The sequence below is a fragment of the Pangasianodon hypophthalmus genome, chromosome 21 (assembly GCF_027358585.1).
Source record: "Pangasianodon hypophthalmus isolate fPanHyp1 chromosome 21, fPanHyp1.pri, whole genome shotgun sequence".
Classification (NCBI taxonomy): Eukaryota; Metazoa; Chordata; class Actinopteri; order Siluriformes; family Pangasiidae; genus Pangasianodon; species Pangasianodon hypophthalmus.
This window is the reverse complement of record NC_069730.1, coordinates 20,051,100-20,071,984: the sequence shown is the minus strand read 5'-3', so window position 1 is coordinate 20,071,984 and position 20,885 is coordinate 20,051,100. Positions and strand designations below refer to the sequence as shown.

At 35.6% G+C, this 20,885-nt stretch overlaps 1 protein-coding gene across 2 annotated transcripts in view; it reads left to right on the top strand.

The window, feature by feature from the left end:
• pbx1a (pre-B-cell leukemia homeobox 1a) overlaps positions 1-18,148 on the top strand; it is a 76,568-nt gene extending 58,420 nt beyond the window's left edge. The window contains exons 4-9 of one of the 2 annotated variants that reach the window (XM_034314903.2): positions 261-451; positions 1,843-1,978; positions 3,489-3,648; positions 6,304-6,416; positions 10,218-10,307; positions 13,157-18,148. In XM_034314903.2, the coding sequence (XP_034170794.1) occupies positions 261-451; positions 1,843-1,978; positions 3,489-3,648; positions 6,304-6,416; positions 10,218-10,307; positions 13,157-13,249 (783 nt within the window). In that variant the 3' untranslated portion in view covers positions 13,250-18,148. The remainder of the gene's footprint in view (positions 1-260; positions 452-1,842; positions 1,979-3,488; positions 3,649-6,303; positions 6,417-10,217; positions 10,308-13,156) is intronic. The other variant, XM_026946364.3, reaches the window with a different exon arrangement.
• The last annotated feature ends 2,737 nt before the right edge of the window (positions 18,149-20,885 follow it).

Below are 20,885 nucleotides of genomic sequence, written 5' to 3'. Positions count from 1 at the left end.
CTGGTGGGGACCGAACAAGACTGTTTTGTTCTTGTGAGGACGTTTGGCTGGTCCCTGCTAGAAAAACAGCTGTATTATGCAGCTTATATTTAAAAATAGTAATAATGATAGTAATAAAAGATGTGAAAGTTTTCCTTTTGGTTCCTGAGATTAAGGTTAGGGTTAGACTTAGGTGTAGCGTAGCATTAATTATATCAGTGGAAGGTTCTTACAAGGATAGTAAGACAAGCGTGTGTGTGTGTGTGTGTGTGTGTGTTTAGGCGTGTAACGAGTTTACCACCCACGTGATGAACCTGTTGAGAGAACAGTCTCGTACGCGTCCCATTTCACCCAAAGAGATCGAGCGCATGGTCAACATCATCCATCGCAAATTCAGCTCCATACAGATGCAGCTCAAACAGAGCACGTGCGAAGCCGTCATGATCCTGCGCTCACGCTTCCTCGACGCCAGGTGAGCTCATCACACTCATCACACTCATCACACACACACCTACAAATATCTCAGTCTACACCTGATTTTATTTTAATGAAAATATTCTGCATTTAAAGCTGTATTTCTGTTTGCTGACTTAAGTCTGATATTTATGTGGGGAAAGTTCCTGGTATTCAGAGTCGGTTTATGCCCTTTTTTTAAAGTGGATTTTCCAGGTTTCGCATTCAGATTATTAAAATCACCAGCGTGTTGTTCACGCCTCTGAGGTGTCCAGATTTTTCTCAAGTAGCAGCGTCAAGAGTTTTACAGTAACGTCTAAAGACTTGCAAAGACTCGCCTTTAAACCCGAAAAAAAATCAGGGATAGAAAATACGGACTGAAGAAGGATGTAATTTGATGTGAAATGTGATACGATGTAACGTAAAAGCAAGCATGAAAAAAATTGGAAGAAACCTCTAATACATAATATGATAAACTGAGGAATGAGAAGATTTTGCGAGTGTTGAAATAAATCGAATACGACCTCACAAGCCCCGCCCCCTTTCCCCAATCTCACACATTCATTCTTAATCGCTCGTCTCGTCTCTCTAATTTTTTTCTCATCATCGTATTAGAGTTTTTTCCATTTTTTTTCATGTTTAAATCTTCTCTTGCTTTTATGTTAAAACTAGAGAGGCGAGATGAGAGATTAAGAATGAGTGTGAGGTTGGGGAAAGGGGGCGGGGCTTACAGGAGGGTCAGTTAATATTGGAGGGTTCAGAACACCAATATATTTGCGATACACGAGACTCTTAATAGATTTATTTCAACACTCGCAAAATCTTCTGATCGCCCGTATATTACTGCATGAATAGTTGTAATAGTTGTAACTAGTTGTAAATATCACATTATATTATCACACTGCAAAACAAAATGGCTTCCGCACTCATTAATCAGCAGTGTGTAGAATAGCACTTGATCCAGCACAGACTGTTAATTTGCAGTTTATTTTTAAATTTTTTTATTGTGCTCCAACAGACTTCACAAAGCCGGAGAATACTAAATCGAGGTCATGACATCGTAATGTGGCAAATTTGTTGAATTAATAGAATAAAGCCCGTGTTTGTGTAAATTCGATGCGCTCTGCTGTAAAGAAATCACATCCACAGTGTGAAGGATAAGCTGACCAAGCTACACATCATTTGCTACACTTACTTTAAAAGAAACTTTAAGTTCATTCTTCATTTTATTCAGAAATAATTCCCTCTCTGAGATAAGTGATCTCTCTGATTAAGAAGCGTCTCCTCTGATGTCGTGGACTTGAAAGAGACGATATTATTAATTAATGAATCGTGTCATATTTCTGTTTTTTATATTGTCCTCGAATGAAATGTTTCTAAACTGTCGTTACTCTCTCGTGTCTCTGACAGACGGAAGCGACGGAACTTCAACAAGCAGGCGACAGAGATCCTGAACGAGTATTTTTACTCGCACCTCAGTAACCCGTATCCCAGCGAGGAAGCGAAAGAGGAACTGGCCAAGAAATGTTCCATCACCGTCTCCCAGGTTTATTCTTTATTCCACAGATCTCCTCGTTACAGGATTAAAGACACCTGATGACATCATCACATGCCCTATTAGCATATCAGTAGCTGAAAAAGTCAGTAGCTAATTTAGCAAGTCAGTTTTGTTTTTTTTTCCTGGAAAATATTATCTAGCTACGTTAGCTTGCTAGATTAGCCTTTTTAATTTCAGTTTACGGTTTATTTCGGAGTCGTTATTTCACGTGTTTAACTCATTATGTTTTTTTTTTGACTAGCCTGCTTTGTTTTTATTTTTAAACATAACATTGTTTTACGTTAAGAAAACCACCTTTAATTCTGTTTTTATCTTAAAAAAAACAAACCTTTAAAGATGATACAAATCACGTTATTAAAAAAAGAAGAAATAAAGAAATTATGAAATTCTAGTAATATTAGATTAGCCTAGACTATCTTATTCATTTTTAAATAGCGGCTTTGACCTTTTATTTATTTTAATTTATTTAAATTTTTTTTAAAAAAAGCTAGGCTTGACCTGTATAAAATGTTACACATTTTTGGTATCTGATTTAATGTTAACATTGTTACAGTTATTACAGATGTATTTATTAATTTATTATGAAGAAACATAAATATAAAATATATTTTTTATAAACAGAAGTATAAAAAATAAGAATAAATACATTTTTGTAGACATTTACTAAAAAAAAGCGTCATCCAACAATTTTTTTAATGCGTGTACTGCAAAAAATCGCAAAATACGATCTATACAGCGTGATACATATCATGTAACATAGAGATTTACGTAAATTTAAAACATTAAATATAATATTTTTGCCGTATCGCCCCACCCCTAATGTTATTTCATACACACACACACACACACACAGCACTGTGCAAAAGTCTTGGCACCCTATTTTTTTAGTACAAACTTTGTTATAGATGTTTATTTTCTGACTTCTACATTATTGATTCAGTACAAAAACATTTTAGATTCCAAACATTAGTTTTCCAGCACAAAATGAAATGTTACAGAAAAATGTTTGTATGTCAGTAAAGAAAGCAGCAGATTCCATAAGAGACACTTTTCAGATAAAAACATAATGAAGGCTGCTGGGTTTCGCTGCAGAAATAAGAAGCGAGTCGACAGTCAAAGTCTCCAGAAGAACTGTGGCTGCTTCTGCAAGATGCTCAGTAACACTTCCAGCTCATTTCCTTAGAAAACTGCACACACTGCTCCTCAGATACTGCTTTATTTATTTAAAGTGAAGGATCGTCACATTAAATATTGACTTTGTTTCATTTATTACTGTTTACTGCTCTTTATAGTGTTTTTTTAAATGTCAAAACATTTAATTTCATTATCTTTGAAGGCATCTTTACTCTACAGCATTTCTTTGCATGTGCCTAAGACTTTTGCACAGAACTGTGTATATTATTTTTATCTCTTTATCTAGTAGAGCGTTTAAAGAAACATGTCACAGAGACGTAAAAGGAAAACGCATTTGATGTGTAAAATGTTCGGTGCTGTTCAGGTGTCGAACTGGTTTGGAAACAAGCGGATCAGATACAAGAAAAACATCGGAAAATTCCAGGAGGAAGCGAACATGTACGCCGCCAGAACGGCCGTAAACGCCGCCAGCGCTTCCGCTCAGGGCAGCCAGGCGAACTCGCCCTCCACGCCCAACTCCGCCGGTGAGTCATCACACAATTATTACTCAATTATTACTAATTACAGCTCGTTATGTTTCCCATAACGAGCTAACCGCATGCTGTATTTCATTACACAAACATTTAGAAATGCTCGCGGCTGAATCTAACCTAACATATGCTTGCAGTGCATTATGGGTAATACTCATGAGCACTCATGATGCCACTCATCACCCTGAGGTTGATTATTTTCCTAATAAAAGCACGTCCCTGTGAGGAAGTGTTTCATTCCTCTTATACCACACCAATTACACCATTAAACACCATGTCTTACTTTTTATCCTTTTAAAGTTACATTTAACCCGTCTGTCCTGAAGATGTCGGAAAAAGTTACAGCTTTACCTCTGACTTCTACGAAGCGCTGACACTGGAGACTCCTTCCATACGTAAACATAAACGTCTCATTACTTTAAGAAAACTTCGCCGTATCAACGCAGTATCGAGTCCCCGTGATTGAGCGGTTACTATAGAAACGATAACGTATTAGAAAGAAACGAGAAGTATTAAAAAAAATACGAATAATTTAAAAGTTTACACGTTAAAATTTCTTGGTGTGTTTTTTTTTTTTTTTTAATTAATTTGTGGATTTATTACAACTCTCGTCTTTCCTCCGGTCAGATCTCTCACTTTTTTTTTTTTTTTAAATCATCATTAACTTCGCAGTAATAAATCTCCTTGTGTGTGTGTTAGCGTGTGTGTTAGCGTTTGTGTTAGCGGTAGTAAACAGCGCTTCAGGTAAATGGCCTGCTGTGTCCGGCGTGACCTTTTGTTCGTCATTACGGCTCTGAAAGTGATTAGCGGCTCGTGCGCATTCGATTAGCGCTCTGTGGCTTTTTGTGGACAAATTAAGTTAAAGTCCTGGTCCCTTAAACATCTGGGGATTCGTCCTCCATTAAAGCACAAATAGCGCTCCGTGATTCCTAGCGTGACTCGATTAGCGCTTCCTAAATGACTGAAACACAGACATCCATCACTCTGGAGAGGTTTTTTTTTTTTTCTTGAGAATGTAGTGCTTTTGAATACTAAGCTAATTCATCTTCTCTTACGATAAACATTATCGTAATATATTGAGGCTAGCATCCAAACCGCTGCAATAACACTTTTCTGAAACGCATTTTTAAGTGTTTAAGTGAAGTAAGTGAATCACTCGTTTTTAAATAACAATTTATTTTTTGTTTGTTTTGAGTTAGCAGATCGGAGTTAACCGTACTCGCTTACGCAGCAGCGTTACTGTTAAAATTTTAGTAACTTTTTATTTTTTTACTTTTTTCCCTTTTGACTAACAATGCACAGTATAATTATTATTTTAATTATTTTTAAAAAAAATTTTACTTTCTTTTCTTTCAACTGGTAGTGCAAATATCAACCTATTTATTTATTTATTTATTTATTTATGCATATATATGAGTTTTATTTGGTTAATACTTTACGTAACATTTTATTTTATATTTAAAACAACGCCACCTCACAGAAGTTGTTTATTAATTAAACAACATCTCAGCTTTTTTTATAATAAAATAATAAGTTAATCATTTCATAATTTGCATAATTTTTAACGAAGATTTAAATATTTAAATTAATAAATTGCTAGAACCTGAAATTTTAAATATAGGATGTTAAAAAAACCTCGGACTGAACATGTTCATTTATTTATTTGTTTGTTTGTTTGTTTATTAGTATTTTATTATTATTAATTTATTTGTATTTTTGCCCTTTTTTATGGCATTGCATGTATAGATTTTTTAAAAAAATTTAGTTTATATTTTATTTTTACTTTGTCCTCTTTTGATTATCAGTTCACAATATGTAATTATTTTATTTTATCTTTTACTTTCTTTTGTTTTGACTTGCAGTTCACAGATCGATTTTCTTAGTTATTTGTTCATTAAATGTTATTTATTTATTTTTACTTTTATTAATTTTTACGTTTTTATCATATATTAAAAATATGTAGTTAACTATTTATTTATTTATTTATTTATTTATTTCCTTTAACCAGTGGTGCATATATCAATTTTCTTTCATTTATTTAAATTTTAAAAATACTTTACTTATATTTTACTTTTGACTTTTGTGCATATGACTGTGACTGACATACAAATATAAATGTTTTATATTATTTTATATATTTTATTACATGAAAAATACTAAGCGCGCGTGTGTGTGTGTGTGTGTGTGTGTGTGTGGGTGTGTGTGTGTGTGTGTGTGTTACGGTTGAATGAAGGATATTTAGAATAACTCTGTACGATGATTTCCTTCACGGCTAAACAGTGTCTCTGCTTCAGGGTTTTAAATAAAGCACTTAATATTAATTTTAATATTTAAATATTAATTTTAATAAAATGTTTATTTAGTGTTTAATAAACAGATGGAATGAAGCCGTCTCTCTCTCTCTCTCTCTCTCTCTCTCTCTCTCTGTGTGTCTCTGCTGCACTCAGACCCGAGCATCTTCCAGCTTTTATTGACTAAACTAAAATTTATTTATTTATTTATTTATTAACAGCGAGCTGTGATCTGTCTCACTCCCCTCTCTGCAGCTGCTGCATGAGCACGACACCTGTCTGTCTCACCTGTCTTTCTCCCTCTGTTTTCTCTCTCTCTCTCTCTCTCTCTCTCTCTCCGTCTGTTTCTCTCTCTCAGGTTCTGCTGCGTCTTTTAACATGTCTCACTCCGGCGATTTGTTCATGAGCGTTCAGTCTCTGAACGGGGACTCGTACCCGGCGCCGCAGGTGGGCGCTAACATACAGTCACAGGTAGGGTGTGCACGCTAGGGCGCCAAAACTTTTACCCACCATTCCGGCTGATTTGATGTTTTTTTTTTTTTTTAACAGTCAAAAAAAAAAAGAATCAAAAATTGTAATTAAATGTGGCTTTGCTGAATTGATTACGGCTGATTTGATTTTGATTTGATTTGATTTAATTAAAACTATATAAAGAATTTTTAAAAAATTACCAATAAAGAAAATAAAAATTGTGTTTTGTGCTTTACAAGTGAATTTTTTCCACATAAATCACTTCCTGTGAGTGATTAGCGCCCCCTACAGTGTGTTTGCTTTCTGTGCTGTGTATTTCTGTGGCCTTGCATGTACAGATCTCTTCTAGTCTGTTAATCAGTTTATTTATTTATTTTTATTTTTATTTTATTAAACATTTTTACTCGTAATTGTTTTTTAAATTACTGAAATGTGGAATCTCGAAAATATTAATGTATACAAACATAAACGATTATCGTCGCTTCATGAGTCGGATTTCCACCGACCCCGACTGAAATTATTTATCTTTACTCACATTTAAAAAATATATATATATATAAATTTAATTATTTATATATTCATTTCCACAGTATTGAATAATCTGATTTTACCTTCATGAAATTCCTGGAATTTATCACCGCTCACGATATTATCACAACATTGTTTTTGGTTTTTTTTTAAAATAATAATAACTAAGTTAAAGTTACTTTATGTTACGTTAAGTAAAGCTACCATTTATTTGCATAACTAATTTTTTTTAAAAAAATCAGAACCTTAAATAAAAAGAGAGGTGGAGCTTAAAACTAAAAACGACCGAGCAAAATCTCCAAGCTAAAAAAAAAAAAAAATCTAAAAATAAAATCAAAGATTCTGTCAGTTATTGTGGTGATTATTTTCTGTAAAGACACGTTTATTTTTATTTATATAACGTTTATGGAAGGAGTCTCCAGTGTCAGCGCTTTTGTAAGAGTTTAAGTTACTGAGGAGTTCATGCTTTTTATTTCTAGCTGCTGTAACGTAAGTGAGAACAGGAACTAACTTCTTTTGAATGTTAAACTTAACTATAAATGGATAAAAAGTATCCCATGTCGTTCTTTAATGAATTAAAAATTGTAATCGTTGACAAATTGCTGTGGTGGAAGAGGAATAAAACACTCAGGGGACGTGGCGTTGTAGGAAAATAATCAACGTCAGGGTGGAAACAGTAACTCCGCTTCATCGCTCCACGCCGTCGTTGATTATTTTACTGTAGCAGAACCACACACGCAGTGTTTATGACTCAACTATTGTTACTTTTATACGGACAAAATAAAGAAATAATTATTATTAAGACTGCAATTAAACTACTAATAATTCTGTTCCTGCAAAAAGATTTACACAAGTGACAACAACAACAACAATGAAATTATAAAAATTATAAGTATAAAAGTATTTAATCAGGTATTTTATATATATAAATATTTGTAAGTATATATATATATTTGTAAGTTATTTTTAAATATTGTTTATTTGTATATTATTTAATTAATTAATTAATTAATTAAATATTCATATTTTAAATAATTTTAAAAAATTATGTATTTCTTTTACTTGTTTGTTTATTTTAGTTTATTTTAATTTATATATTATTTTAAAATATTAATGTTTAATTAAATAAATAAATAAATAAATAAATAAATGGAATAATATACAGATAAACAATATTTAAATATTGTTTATATATTGTTTATTTAAATAAGAATTAATGTATTTAATTCATCCAGTATTATTTTGATAATAAAATATAATAAAATAAAAATAAAAATTTTATAATAAATGAAAATTTATTTAAAACAATATTAATCAGATATTACATATATGTGTTTAATTATAATAAATAAAGAAACAAAATAAAAAATAAATACATAAATAAGAAATTAATAAATAATTTAATAATTAAAAATATTTATGTTTAATAAAATAAACAAAAAATAATCAATCAATAAATGAATAAATAGATGGAATAATATACAATATTTAAAACGAATGTATTTAATTCATTCTTCTTCTCATCATCGTCTTCTCCGTTTTCTGTAAAAGGATCGAGTTCAGCTGCTTTCACCTTCATCACTCATCGCTTGTATCCGTGCGCATTACAGCCTCGGCGTTAATGGAATCGCGCTCGCCGTTACGTCTGTCCGCTGTAGACGTGCGGGACGTTAATCTCTGCGGTCGGTCCCGCTGAGCTCGGCGCCGCGCGGATCTCTTCGTCCTTCAGCGTCACGGCGGTTATTTATTTCCCCTCAGTGTTCATAACGTTCCTCAGACATCATATCGACTTCCTCCAGATAAATGGAGCGGAGCGGGAAAAACGGCACGCCGCTTAGCGTCCACGTCTCTGCGTCATATCGACCTGCCGTGACGTTGTCTCCGCCTCCGCCTCCACCTCCACCTCCACCTCCACCACCACCACCTCCACCTCCGCCTCCACCTCCACCTCCACCTCCACCTCCACCACCACCTCGACCTTCACCTCGACCTTCACGTTGCTGATCTCGAAAATGATTCACTCTTCCTGAGCGCTTTTCGATTTCAGAAACATGCAGCGACTTCCACATGCGCTGACTTTCCTTTTGTTTTTTCCTATTGTTGATGTGACCTTTGACCTCTGACATGACCTTCGAGTACTTTCTTTCTTATCTCTTCTAAATGATGTCATCAGCTAATGTTTTCGTTTTAACCAGTTTTAACCTGAATACTACTCAATAGATATTTAAACAAGATACAACCAGAATATAAAGCACTGTGTGCGTGTCGTGCTGCTCTAGTAAAATAATCAACGACGGCGTGGCGTGATGAAGCGGAGTCACAGTTACCACCCGGAAGTTGATTATTTTCCTAAAACGGAACGTCCTGAAGTGTTTTATTCCTCTTACATCGATTACATTTTATTACATATTAAAGAACATGTTTAGTTTTTATCCATTTATAGTTACATGAAATGTAACTATAATGAAACTCACTTTTTTCCCCCTTTCTTGTATTCAATATAAAAAATTTTTTAAATTTAAATAAAACACCCAGAAACGAGAAAAAGCGTAAACTCCTCTGTCCTGAAGATGACAGACAACAGCTTTACCTCTGACACTGGAGACTCCTTCCATAAACGTTAATTAAATAAACATCTCCTGACAGAATACTTTGCCATATCAACGATTAAAATGAGCCGTTGCTATAGAAACGATAACGTAACGTCGTTAAACGAGTGCATTACTATAAACCTGTGATTTGTGGCTGCGCTGCTGTCGGAGCTGCTGTTAGAGAAAATTAATCAACAGCGCTGTTGAAAAAAAGAAGAAAAAGGAAGAAGGTGCGTACGAAAATACTGTTGTTCGTTATATACAGTGTAACGATATCGCGAGTTCAGTCTCGTATCGTCATGACGCAGAACTTCACACTCGACCGTGCGCCATGTCTTAACCTTTTACTCCATTCAGGACCCTGAATAACGTCAGCCGCAGGAATTCCCCGTGCGCGCTTTCGATATTTGTTTTTCTGGACCGAGTCGCGTTCGGTTTTGTTCGTAAATCAGTTCGTAAACAAACGTTCGTGATTCTTCGGTGTGTCGCTGTTGTGGTTGCTGTGCGATGGCCTTTCTGATTCCCAGCAGCCTGTGTGATATCTGCCTGACCTTTTCATTCACAGCACATTCGCAGGTGTTTGCTGTGTGTGTGTGTGTGTGTGTGTGTGTGTGAGACGGGCGTGATGTCTGACCTGCTTTTTGTGTGTGTGTGTGTGTGTGTGTGTGTGTGTGTGTTTCAGGTGGATACACTTCGCCATGTTATCAGTCAGGCAGGAGGATACACTGACGCTCTCGCTGCCACTCAGCTCTACAGTCCACAGGGCATCAACGTAAGACACACACACACTGACACTCATGCACACACACACACACACAAACACGTGCACACACACACACACGCACACACAGTTCTGATTTCCGATTACTCTTTAACTATTTACACGTTACTATTTACCGATAACCAGGTTCACAAATTAGGAGAGATGAAATTTGAGCCAGAAGGCGGATTGGCTCTGTGTGTGTGTGTGTGTGTGTGTGTGTGTGTGTGTGTGTGAAATGTCGTCCCACCCAGGATGTATTCCCGACTCATTCCGAGTGTTCCCGGGATACACTCCGAGTGTATTCCGTATATTTCAGTGTATATCAAAAACAGTGTATACATTAGTATTAGTATTAGTGATTTTAATCTTTATTATTAATGGACTCACTATTTAAGGACACACACACACACACACACACACACACACACACAGACTCACACACACTCACACACACACACGCGCGAGCAGTGGAGGGAGGATGAAGTGTGTGAAATGTGCTCTGACGGTGTGTGTGTGAGCGCCGGTAATCGATCAGACAGTGTAACGTGAGCGCTGAGAACAGATTCGGGACGGCCGTCTACACGCGTTGGTCATATCACACATCTTACATTATAATAACACTGACACACACACACACACACACACACACACACACACACACACACACACACACACACACACACACACACACCCTGCACAGCTGTGACCCTCGTTATCATATTCACCAAAGCGGCTGTTCAGCTACAGAGCGACAGTTACATGTTTAAAAGGAACTGTGTGAGTGCGTGCGCGTGTGGATGTGTGTGTGTGTCGGTGTATGTGTGTGTGCGCGTGTGGATGTGTGTGTGTGTGTATGTGTGTGTGTGTGTGTGTATGTGTGTGTGTGTGTGTGTGTGTACGTGTGTGTGTGTGCGTGTGTGAGTGTGCATGTGTGTGTGTGTGTGTGTGTGTGTGGGTGTACGTGTGTGTGTGTGCGTGTGTGAGTGTGCATGTGTGTGTGTGTGTGTGAGTGTGTATGTGTGTGTGAGTGTGTGTGAGTGTGTGCATGTGTGTGTGTGAGTGTGTGTGAGTGTGCATGTGTGTGGGTGTGTGAGTGTGTGTGAGTGTGTGCATGTGTGTGTGAGTGTGTACATGTGTGTGTGCGTGTGGATGTGTATGTGTGCGTGTGGATGTGTGTGTGTGTGAGTGTGTGTGCGTGTGCGTGTGTGTCAGTGTGTGTGTGTGTGAGTGTGTGTGAGTGTGTGTGCGTGTGCGTGTGTGTCAGTGTGTGTGTGTGTGTGTGTGTGTGTGTGTCAGTGTTATTATAATGTAAGACATTATGATGGAAATATATTGTGATTCTCACGTTTCTGTGATACGTGACGTCATCACACCGTGTTTAATATTTATATTTAATGTAAACGAATATAAATTATTAAATTATTATAAATACATTTATATATATAAATAAATTATTTAACACTGAAAAGAAAAAAAATACATCTATCTATCTATCTTTCTGGTTTATATCTCAATTTGTAGGTAAAATTAGGCAGAAAAATCATATTTCATCTTTTACTTTTAAAAATTAAACTATATACATTTTTAATTTCATCTCTCACAAGTGCTATTGTAAGTTTATTATTATTATTTTATTTTTTTTATATGTATATATATAAGTGTGTAGCAGAAGGCTTGTCTAACACCTTTTTTTTATTATTAAAAAAATAATTAAAAAAAAATGAAAGTGGAATTTCCTTTACGAATTCTTCAGTCTATAGCAGCTTAATAAATCTCACAGTAACGATACGTTCATTCCAACTTAATTTCACTTAAACTAAATTATTCTCACAAGGAGTTTTAATAATAATAATAATAATAATAAAAATGAGCTGTAATGCTCGGTACGTTACAGTCACAGCTTCTCAGTTTGAAATAAATTCTTCTCTTTCTTTCGTTTTTTTTCTGCTGTATTATTTCCTCAGATCACTTATTCCATTTCTCTCGGTAATGACGGGCTTCCACACCGAGCATTTACGCTCTGCAGCTCTCGTTTTTTTTTTCTCCTCCGGACCCCCCGCTGTAATTACGGCTTTAAAACACACATCGATTGTCACCAAAGCTGCAGAATTGAAAGTTTTTTTTTTTTTTTTTTTTTGTGATTACATGCTGCCGCCGTCTAAAATAACAGGTTTGGAAAATAAGAGGCTGCCAGAGCTCGTTTTAAAGGCTTTATATTGTGGGATTTTTTTTTTTTTTTTTTTTTCCGGGTGCCATTTTTGAGCTGGGTTATTAATGCCCCGAACGCTCTTCAGTCAGCCAGGAAATGCGAAATGGCCTTTTTTCATCGTAGCTCCTCATTATTCTCTCGTTCCTGTAGCCTTTAACACACATGATAATTTGGAATAATTGATTCCTTCATCTTTCTTCTTGAGGAAAAAAAAAGAAAGAAAGAATCCTGCTTTTTTTAAAACGACTCGTCCTTCTGTTCATTCAGTGTCATTTTCTTTTAATCGTCTCACTTCCACTGACGTGTGTGTGTGTGTGTGTGTGAAAATGTTACAATTATGGAAATAAATATGCCATAAACATTTTTGTTTGTTTGTTTGCTTGTTTGTTTGTTTGTTTATTTGTTTGTTGACACGCAGAACTAATTATTCAAAACTCTTCTGTCCTGAACATGTCGGAAAACTTACAGCTTTACCTCTGACACTGGAGACTCCTTCCATAAACGTTACATAAACAAACGTGTCCTTACAGAAAACTTTGACGATTTTTTAAATGCGTTTATTATCAGTGAATCGTCTGACGTACGAGTCCCTGTGAATGAGCCGTTGGAGTAAAAATGTGTCTCTTTTGTTTTTTTGTGTGTTTTTTAGGCGAACGGAGTTTGGCAGGACGCACCGACTCCATCGTCCGTAACTTCACCTACAGAAGGACCTGGAAGTGTTCAGTCTGATACGTCTAACTAAAATTAACACACACGACACACACACACACACAAACATGACACGACAATACGCTACTCTCTACACACCATCACAACATCTCACTATCTCTCTCTTACTACTGCAGAACATTTGGAATAAAAAAAGAAACAAAAAAAAGAAGAAAGAAAAAATGTACTAATGTTTTTCACTCGTCTCTGAGAGTTTGGTTGGATATTTAGTGACAGAACAAATCATTATCGCAGACCCTTATTGTTCACTTTTAATTCTTTATTCTACCTCTGAGAGAGAAAAAAACAGTTAATATGAGATGAAAAAGAGCAATCTTCGGTTTCTAAAAGAAACTTTTTTCTGTTGTGTCCAAGTGGAAATTTTTTCTTTATCGGTACGTTGTGTCCGTCGTTCCGTTTCACTTTTCGTATCGCTTGCTTACAAAACGTAATCGTTTAAGGATAAATGTGAAGTAACGGATCCCCCGTTTATTCGAAATACCACTCACGTTATTTATATATTGCGGATACATAAATATATTTTATGCCCCTGAGAAGAATGATCAATTTTAATTCTTTAATCTTTTGTTCTTCTTTTGCTTAACCTCGTCAGAAAAAAGCACGGGTTTGTTGTCTGAGATCTGCGTTTTTATTCACTATAAAGTGACTCAAAAGTGATATTTTATGATTGTCTTAGCTCGAGCTGGAAAAGGAATAAAAATTCATGAATATTTAATGAGCGTGTGCGGCTTCGTCCAATCACAGAGCATCAAGTCAGACCATCACGATGTAACTATAAACAAATGTTTTACTCTTATTTATACACGTATTAATGAGGATAGTACGGAAGCCTGGGGAAGGTTTTTCTTTTTTTCTTGCACTACGGGATACGTAATCAGCGTTAAGAAATTGCGTAAGATTTAGCTACTCGAGTGAGTGAAACAGCGCACGTGAATTGCTCATAAAATCCTACAAAGGAAATAAGCATGAAAAAAAGGAATTCAACGTTAGCTTGATATGGAGAAGGTGTTGCTATAGTAACTGAGCAAATTGACGAGCCAGGCTTATTGACTAAGCTCGCTTCGTAAAATACGAATATCAATTCGTGGTCAACGTGGTGAATCCAGCTAACTCACCACATACGAAGAACGAGACCCAGGAACTGATGTTACCAACTATACGTGACGTAACAATCGTTCTTCTCTCGTTTTACTAGTTTGCTCTCAGCTAACTATCTGTTACTAACTGTTGCTCTGTGATTGGACAAAGCAACGTTTTTAATGTAATTTTATAATAATTTATCATTTTTCCACGGGGTCCTGGAGGAAAATTATCCGATAAAGCGACCGGAAAACGGATTCAGACACGGACCAGGATTTTCACAAGGAGCTTTATGAGCTTTTTTATAAAACATAAACGTTGGGAAAACGATGTAGCGCTTGAACCTGATCCCGATTCAGTGAACAGCTGCGATTCCGTGGTCCGTAACAACAAAACAAAACAATGGAGGTTTTTTTTAAGCATCTTTGCGAATCCTGGATGCTTCTCATCCTCAGATCATGTGATTAAATCTTTAATCTGAGATCTGGTTCAACGTTTCTGAGCCAGATAGCTAGATTTCGATCCTTTGTGTCGTTTTTCTTTTGCTAGAAATGAATTCATTATTCATACTGACAACAACAACAACAACAACAACAACACGAACACCACGTCGCTGATTTCATTTGCACTCATTTCCTTCTTGACCTCTTTTTTTTGATTGTTTGTTTGTTTTAAAGACACAGTGCAGCGAACCATAATCTTTATGTCAACTTGCGGCAGAAGCATTACGTCGTTATTGTGTGTGTGTGTGTGTGTGTGTGTGTGTGTGTGTGTGTGTTCCTTCCTGCTCTACGGTTTTACTTCAGATCACTCACTAAACTATTTCACATTATAACTGAATGACACGAAGTCGTAACGTGTTCGTTGTTTATCGCACACTCGCATTTGTTTGTGTTTTGTATGTACTAAAATTGCTGATCTACGTATATGATGTAAAAACTATTTTTATTTTTTTAATAACTTTTTTACATCTTGTTTTTGTCTCCACATACATAAACATACACGCTCCTTCATTCTAGCACTGTTTAATTTTAGCGTTCTTATCCACTTCCCCTAACACATCTTCGGTATTTTGGACAGAAATGTTATTTGTTTCGGTCAAACGTTAACACATATTAAAGATGTTTAGATTTTAAATTACATCCAACGAAACTGTGAACGTCAACTGATACTCTAGCTAATGATTATGTATCAAATAAACGTTCATTGTAACTTGTAACAAGTTAATCTAGCTACTTAGCTAACATTACCAGACGTCTTCTTTGATCAACATGCTAGCTAGCTAGCTATCCCTATTAAGCATTGGATGCTACATCAGTATTAGTGTGGACAGGATATGAACGTTGGACATTGTTGTTATAATTATTAATGTAAATGCATTACACTTATAGCCATCTTACACATTATGCATGTTAACGTGACATGTTAACATAACTCCAAGCTCCAAGCTTTTTATTTCTTTAATAAATGAATTATACCAGAGAAAAACTAAACTTTATAACTTCTGAAAGAACCTCTGAAAGATTCGTGATTTCTCTGGTCAAATTTCATTGAGATAAAAATTGTTGCGAAGTGATAGTGACAGAAATCGCATCTTTAAGGTCTCACGTCCCTTCCTGTTTTCTGAATGAAATTCATCAGGCGGAAAAGACGACTCACCGAAGGGGAACGGACGTGAGACGTGAAAGACGCAGTTTTTTAATCTCGGTGGATTTTTGACCAGAGAATTCTCAGCCAATAGAAAAGAAGAAGGCGGGGCTTCGTGCTTTTTGATCGGAGAAGCCTAAAAAAAAAAAAAGAGTTGCTCACTATTAAGTGACGACACAAAATTTTTGCCTTTTTTTTTTTTTTTTTTTGCTGTTACTAGACGCATATTTGGAAAAAAAAAGTAGTGTTAAGAAGAGTCACATCGACATCATGTATAATAAAAATAGCTACAAGATAGAGATGATACTGATCCGGTTCCTAGTTTCAGAATCGGGCCGATAGCAGAAAAAAATGATGGATCGGATATTGAAGAAAACATCAAACACCAGATCCTGTAACGAACGGCGAAGATTGGAATTGGATTTGGAAAAGAAATTTATTTTTGGACCTGGAAATGTTTTGTCTTTGGTTAGGATTCGGATTTTATTACATTTATACTTTATTATATTTATTATATTTACACTGTAAGTCAGAGATCACCAACCCTCCTCCCTGAGATCTACCTTCCTGCAGGTTTCATCTCCATCCATAATCTAACACACCTGTTTTACCTGATCAAGAGCTTCTGAAGGCACTGAGTAGATGTTCAGGTGGGCACGACTACGATTACTTCTGCAGGAAGGTCGATCTCCAGGAACAGGGTTGGTGACCGCTGCTCTAAGTGATCGTTCTGTCTCTACTATAAGCTGTGATGCGTTTCTAGAAAAAATTATAACAACGTGTGTAATGGCTTATGACGCATTATAACACTTGAATGTGTTCGTAGTTTATTCTAGAACATTTGACCAACTTTGTGTGCCGTGTCTCTGGATGTGTGTTTAAGGGGAAGTCGATAAGGACGCCTTAACGCCTTTAATGAACCGCAGCCGTGACCTTTTTAAACCAAATCCGCTGTATAAACTCTGTGTCAAGTGGCTTTACTGTCATTTCAGACATACACACTGAAAGGAAACAACGTTCCTCCAGGACCGGGGTGCTACATAAAACAACCCAGAGCTACATGAGACTACACGATACTACATAAAGTGCACGTCAAGCTGCACAAGACAGTACAATCGCTACTAAAGCAGGAACGCAAACATACGCAAATGTGTAATATATACAGCTCTTACGTCTTTGCGTTCGTTAGTCGCTTCTCTCGGTTATGTAGCGCTTGTTAAAAAAATACAGCTTGTAAATTGTGTGTGTGTGTGTGGGTGTGTGTGTGGGTGTATGGATTTCTCCTGACTCACCCTCAGCTAATGTCGCGTCTCTGCCTAATTGACACAAACATTATTGGGGAAAAAAAATGAATTCTTGTTTGAAAATATATCCGCGTCGGTGACGGCTCGGGTAACGAAGTTTGTTTTTCTGTACATTGGATCAGAATCCACTTAAAAGGGGAAGTCATTACGTTAATGCGGTTAGGACTTTTAGTGTAAGCGATGATTTTGCAGGTAAAACTCGGTTAAAGAGGACTTTTTGACCTCGATGAACTCGGGGAAAGTAAAACTCAATTTGTTACGAAATTCCTCACGTATTTGCGTAGTCTGTAATCGTATAACGATGTCATATTAACGCCGTATAGATCGATCGATTTCAGACGCTGCGGCAACAACACGGCTGCACGGATTCAAAATAAAAGAATAACGTAGTCCGCATTTAGTGCAGCATAAATTAAAATAATGTTTAATAAAATTATTAATATAAATGTGTAATATTTCCAATTATTGTTTAGTTTTCTCTGCTTTTATGTTTTTTTTTTAAACATTTTATTCATCCAGTATTGTATCCATGTTTCAATGTTAAACAAAACATTACAACTTTGCCAATTTTCTGGCTATTTTAATAACAATTTCAGCACCTACATAACTTCATTTCTAAACTAAATAACGTACGTACGTGTTCTGAAGAAATTCGGTTCTCCGAGCGTTCCTGTTATTAAATTGTACATATTTTCTGGTGAAACAGATTCGACTCTTCACCTGTTCACTAAACTTCACTCAATCATGATGAACCATGCAAAATGTCTGAGTCCTATAAAAGCTTGTTTGTTTTTTTTTTTAATCACAAAAATGTTGTGTCTAAATGAACTGTTCATCTTCAATAAATGTTGTATTACTCACAAAAAAAAAGTGCTGAGACTCAGTGGTGTGTTTTATTTTCGTTATTCCTGTTAAAGGAAATGTTTATTTCCTTTAATTCTGTTGAATATCTGCTGTGAGAGTTTACTCTTGTTTTAAAACAACCTAAAGCTTTTATTGATTCACTTTAAGCGATCATTTAATTAAATATTTCTTAACCCGGGCGCTGTGGTGTGCGGGGTGGCCACAGGGGGGTGCTACGGCGCCTCGGAAAAATCTCAGTAGTTCTCACTCTCTACTTAGCAGTTTTTGATTTTGTCAGTTTATTAAATCAGCTTTGTCCAAATGTAAAAAAAAGCAAAACATTTAAATTTATTTTAAAAAATAAATACATGTTATTGAATGATATTAGAATGAAATACAGTTTATTTGTTGGCTAGAGTTTGGGCACCCCTCACCAAATGATAAACTTTATTGATGTTTGAAATGAAAAGAACTAAACACAAGCTCTTTTTTCTGCAGTTCGAAAAAACTTAAAAAATAGGGGAAAAAAAAGTAATTGTTGTCCAAATATCTGGACATTCTTCCTCTTGTTAAATCTCAGAACTAAATTAACTCGTTAAGCCTTAATTGATTCATTAGGACTCGTTACTCGGGTCAAGAATGGAATTACAAATCCAGGAATAACAAATCCAGAGCGTAATAACGTCTCTGACTCTTCACACTTTGTGCTGTCCCTCAAGCAGCTGACCGAGGATCTGAAAACGAAGCGAACTCATGCCTACAAAGCAGAGGAAAGGTAAAAAAAGATCAAAGTGCTTCCAGCTCGCAATGTCCACTGTCCGTAACATCAGTGAGAAACGGCAGGCAAAAAGAGAACTGTGAAAGTCAAGGCAAGATCTCGAAGACCAAGAAGAAGATCAAACTGTCTGTATGCTGGGCTGAAAGGCAAAGCAAAGCACAATGTGACTCTGGACCGGCAGGAAGGTTTAGCAGCCACAGGAGTGGTGGTGCATGTTCTCCTGTCCATGATCTGCATGGAAGAGTCATCAGAAAGAAACCTTACATGTGACCTCATCACAAAAGTGAATGTCTGACATACGCAAAACAACATCTAGATGTGCCAGAGGCGTTCCGGAAACAAGTCGAGTGATGAAGAAAAAGTGGAACTCTTTGGCCACAATCATCGAAAGTGATTTTTTTTTTATTTTGGAGAAAAAAAGGAGCAGTGTTTGATGAAAAAAACACCTTGCTAGCTGTTACACATGGGGGTGGAGCTGTTACGTTTTGGGGTTGTGTGGCAGCCAGTGGCACAGGAAACATTGCAGGAGTAGATGGAAGTAAATTTCAGTGAATATCAGCAAGTTCTGGAAGAGACTGGCTTCTACAGTACGACTGTCTCAAAACCCACCATCAACTACTTCAAGAAACACAAGATCTTTCAGATCTTAAACACGAGAAGATCTCAAAACTAGAAACGTTCTGCAAGGAAGAGTGGGTGAAAGTTCTCTAAAAAGAACAGGAAGTCTCTTAGCTGCCTGCAAAAAGCGTTTCCAAGCTGTGCTATCTGCCAAAAGGGGGTGTATAAACTTTTGCACATGCCACAATTACTGTTATTTATTAAATATAAAGTAACTGTGCATTAACATTTGCAGAACAAAATGTATTTTTAAAAATAGTTTGCTTCAAAGGTTGTCTTCATGTCTTTTTACGGTCAACAAAATATATAATTGGGACAGGGGGTGCCAAAACTTTTGCATACAACTGTAAATTATTTTAATTCATTAAAAAAAATTTAAAGTGATATTTAAAAATAACCCAGAAAAAAGAATGTATGAAAAAGGCATATATTTGTTTATATATTTCATACAAATGTATAATTATACTGTATATTCTATGTAAATATATCGATATGTATTTATAATTATAATGATTTTTCTCAAATATTAGGCCCAGTTCTTAAAATGTGTGTTTTATTGGTGGTTTGAAAGTTTTTTTTAACATCATCAGTAACTGAATTTAAATTAAACTGAATTCATTTTTGATTACTGATGAAATAAAACCAGTTCTTGTGATCAGATGGAGTTTATTGGCCACCAGAGGGCGATGTGGTTCTGTGGAACAGCAGTGTGTCTGCAGTGGGAGGAGATTTCTCATGTTTCTGCTGTTTTATATTGTTAAAGTCATTAAAAAGAATAAAATTAAATACATTTTTTGACAGATTTGATTTTAAAAATGTCGCCCGGAACTCGTTTATTCCGTGTTAGAAATCGCACACAGCTTCAGAAAAAAAAAAAAAAAACTACACAGCAAACTGTAAATTTTTTGGACATGGGCTTCCAGTCAGAAGTATTTGCACCCTCTGTATCAACGATTCTGGATATCCTTCAAGAAATAAATACACTAGAATCAACAAACAAGAAATATGTTCATATGTACAGAAATACTGACAAGAGAAACGATTGTGAGTTTTTATTTTATTTCTGAAATGTGAATCTGTTTTACTCAATTTTCCTTAAAAACAATACTGCTGAAATAATATAAATATAAATATATATATATATATATAAATATAAAAATTATAAAATATATAATACAGTTGGATTTGTATATTATTCTACATTTAAGATATTAAAGCTTTATATTTAGCTAAAATCCAGAAAATAGAAATAAAGAATCTAAAATAGAAACTAGTTGATACAGCGAAGGTGTTGATGAAATTCAGGTTTCAGTGTTTTGATTGAATCTGTGATAATCTCACCATCATGATAGAGAGAGAGAGAGAGAGAGAGAGAGAGA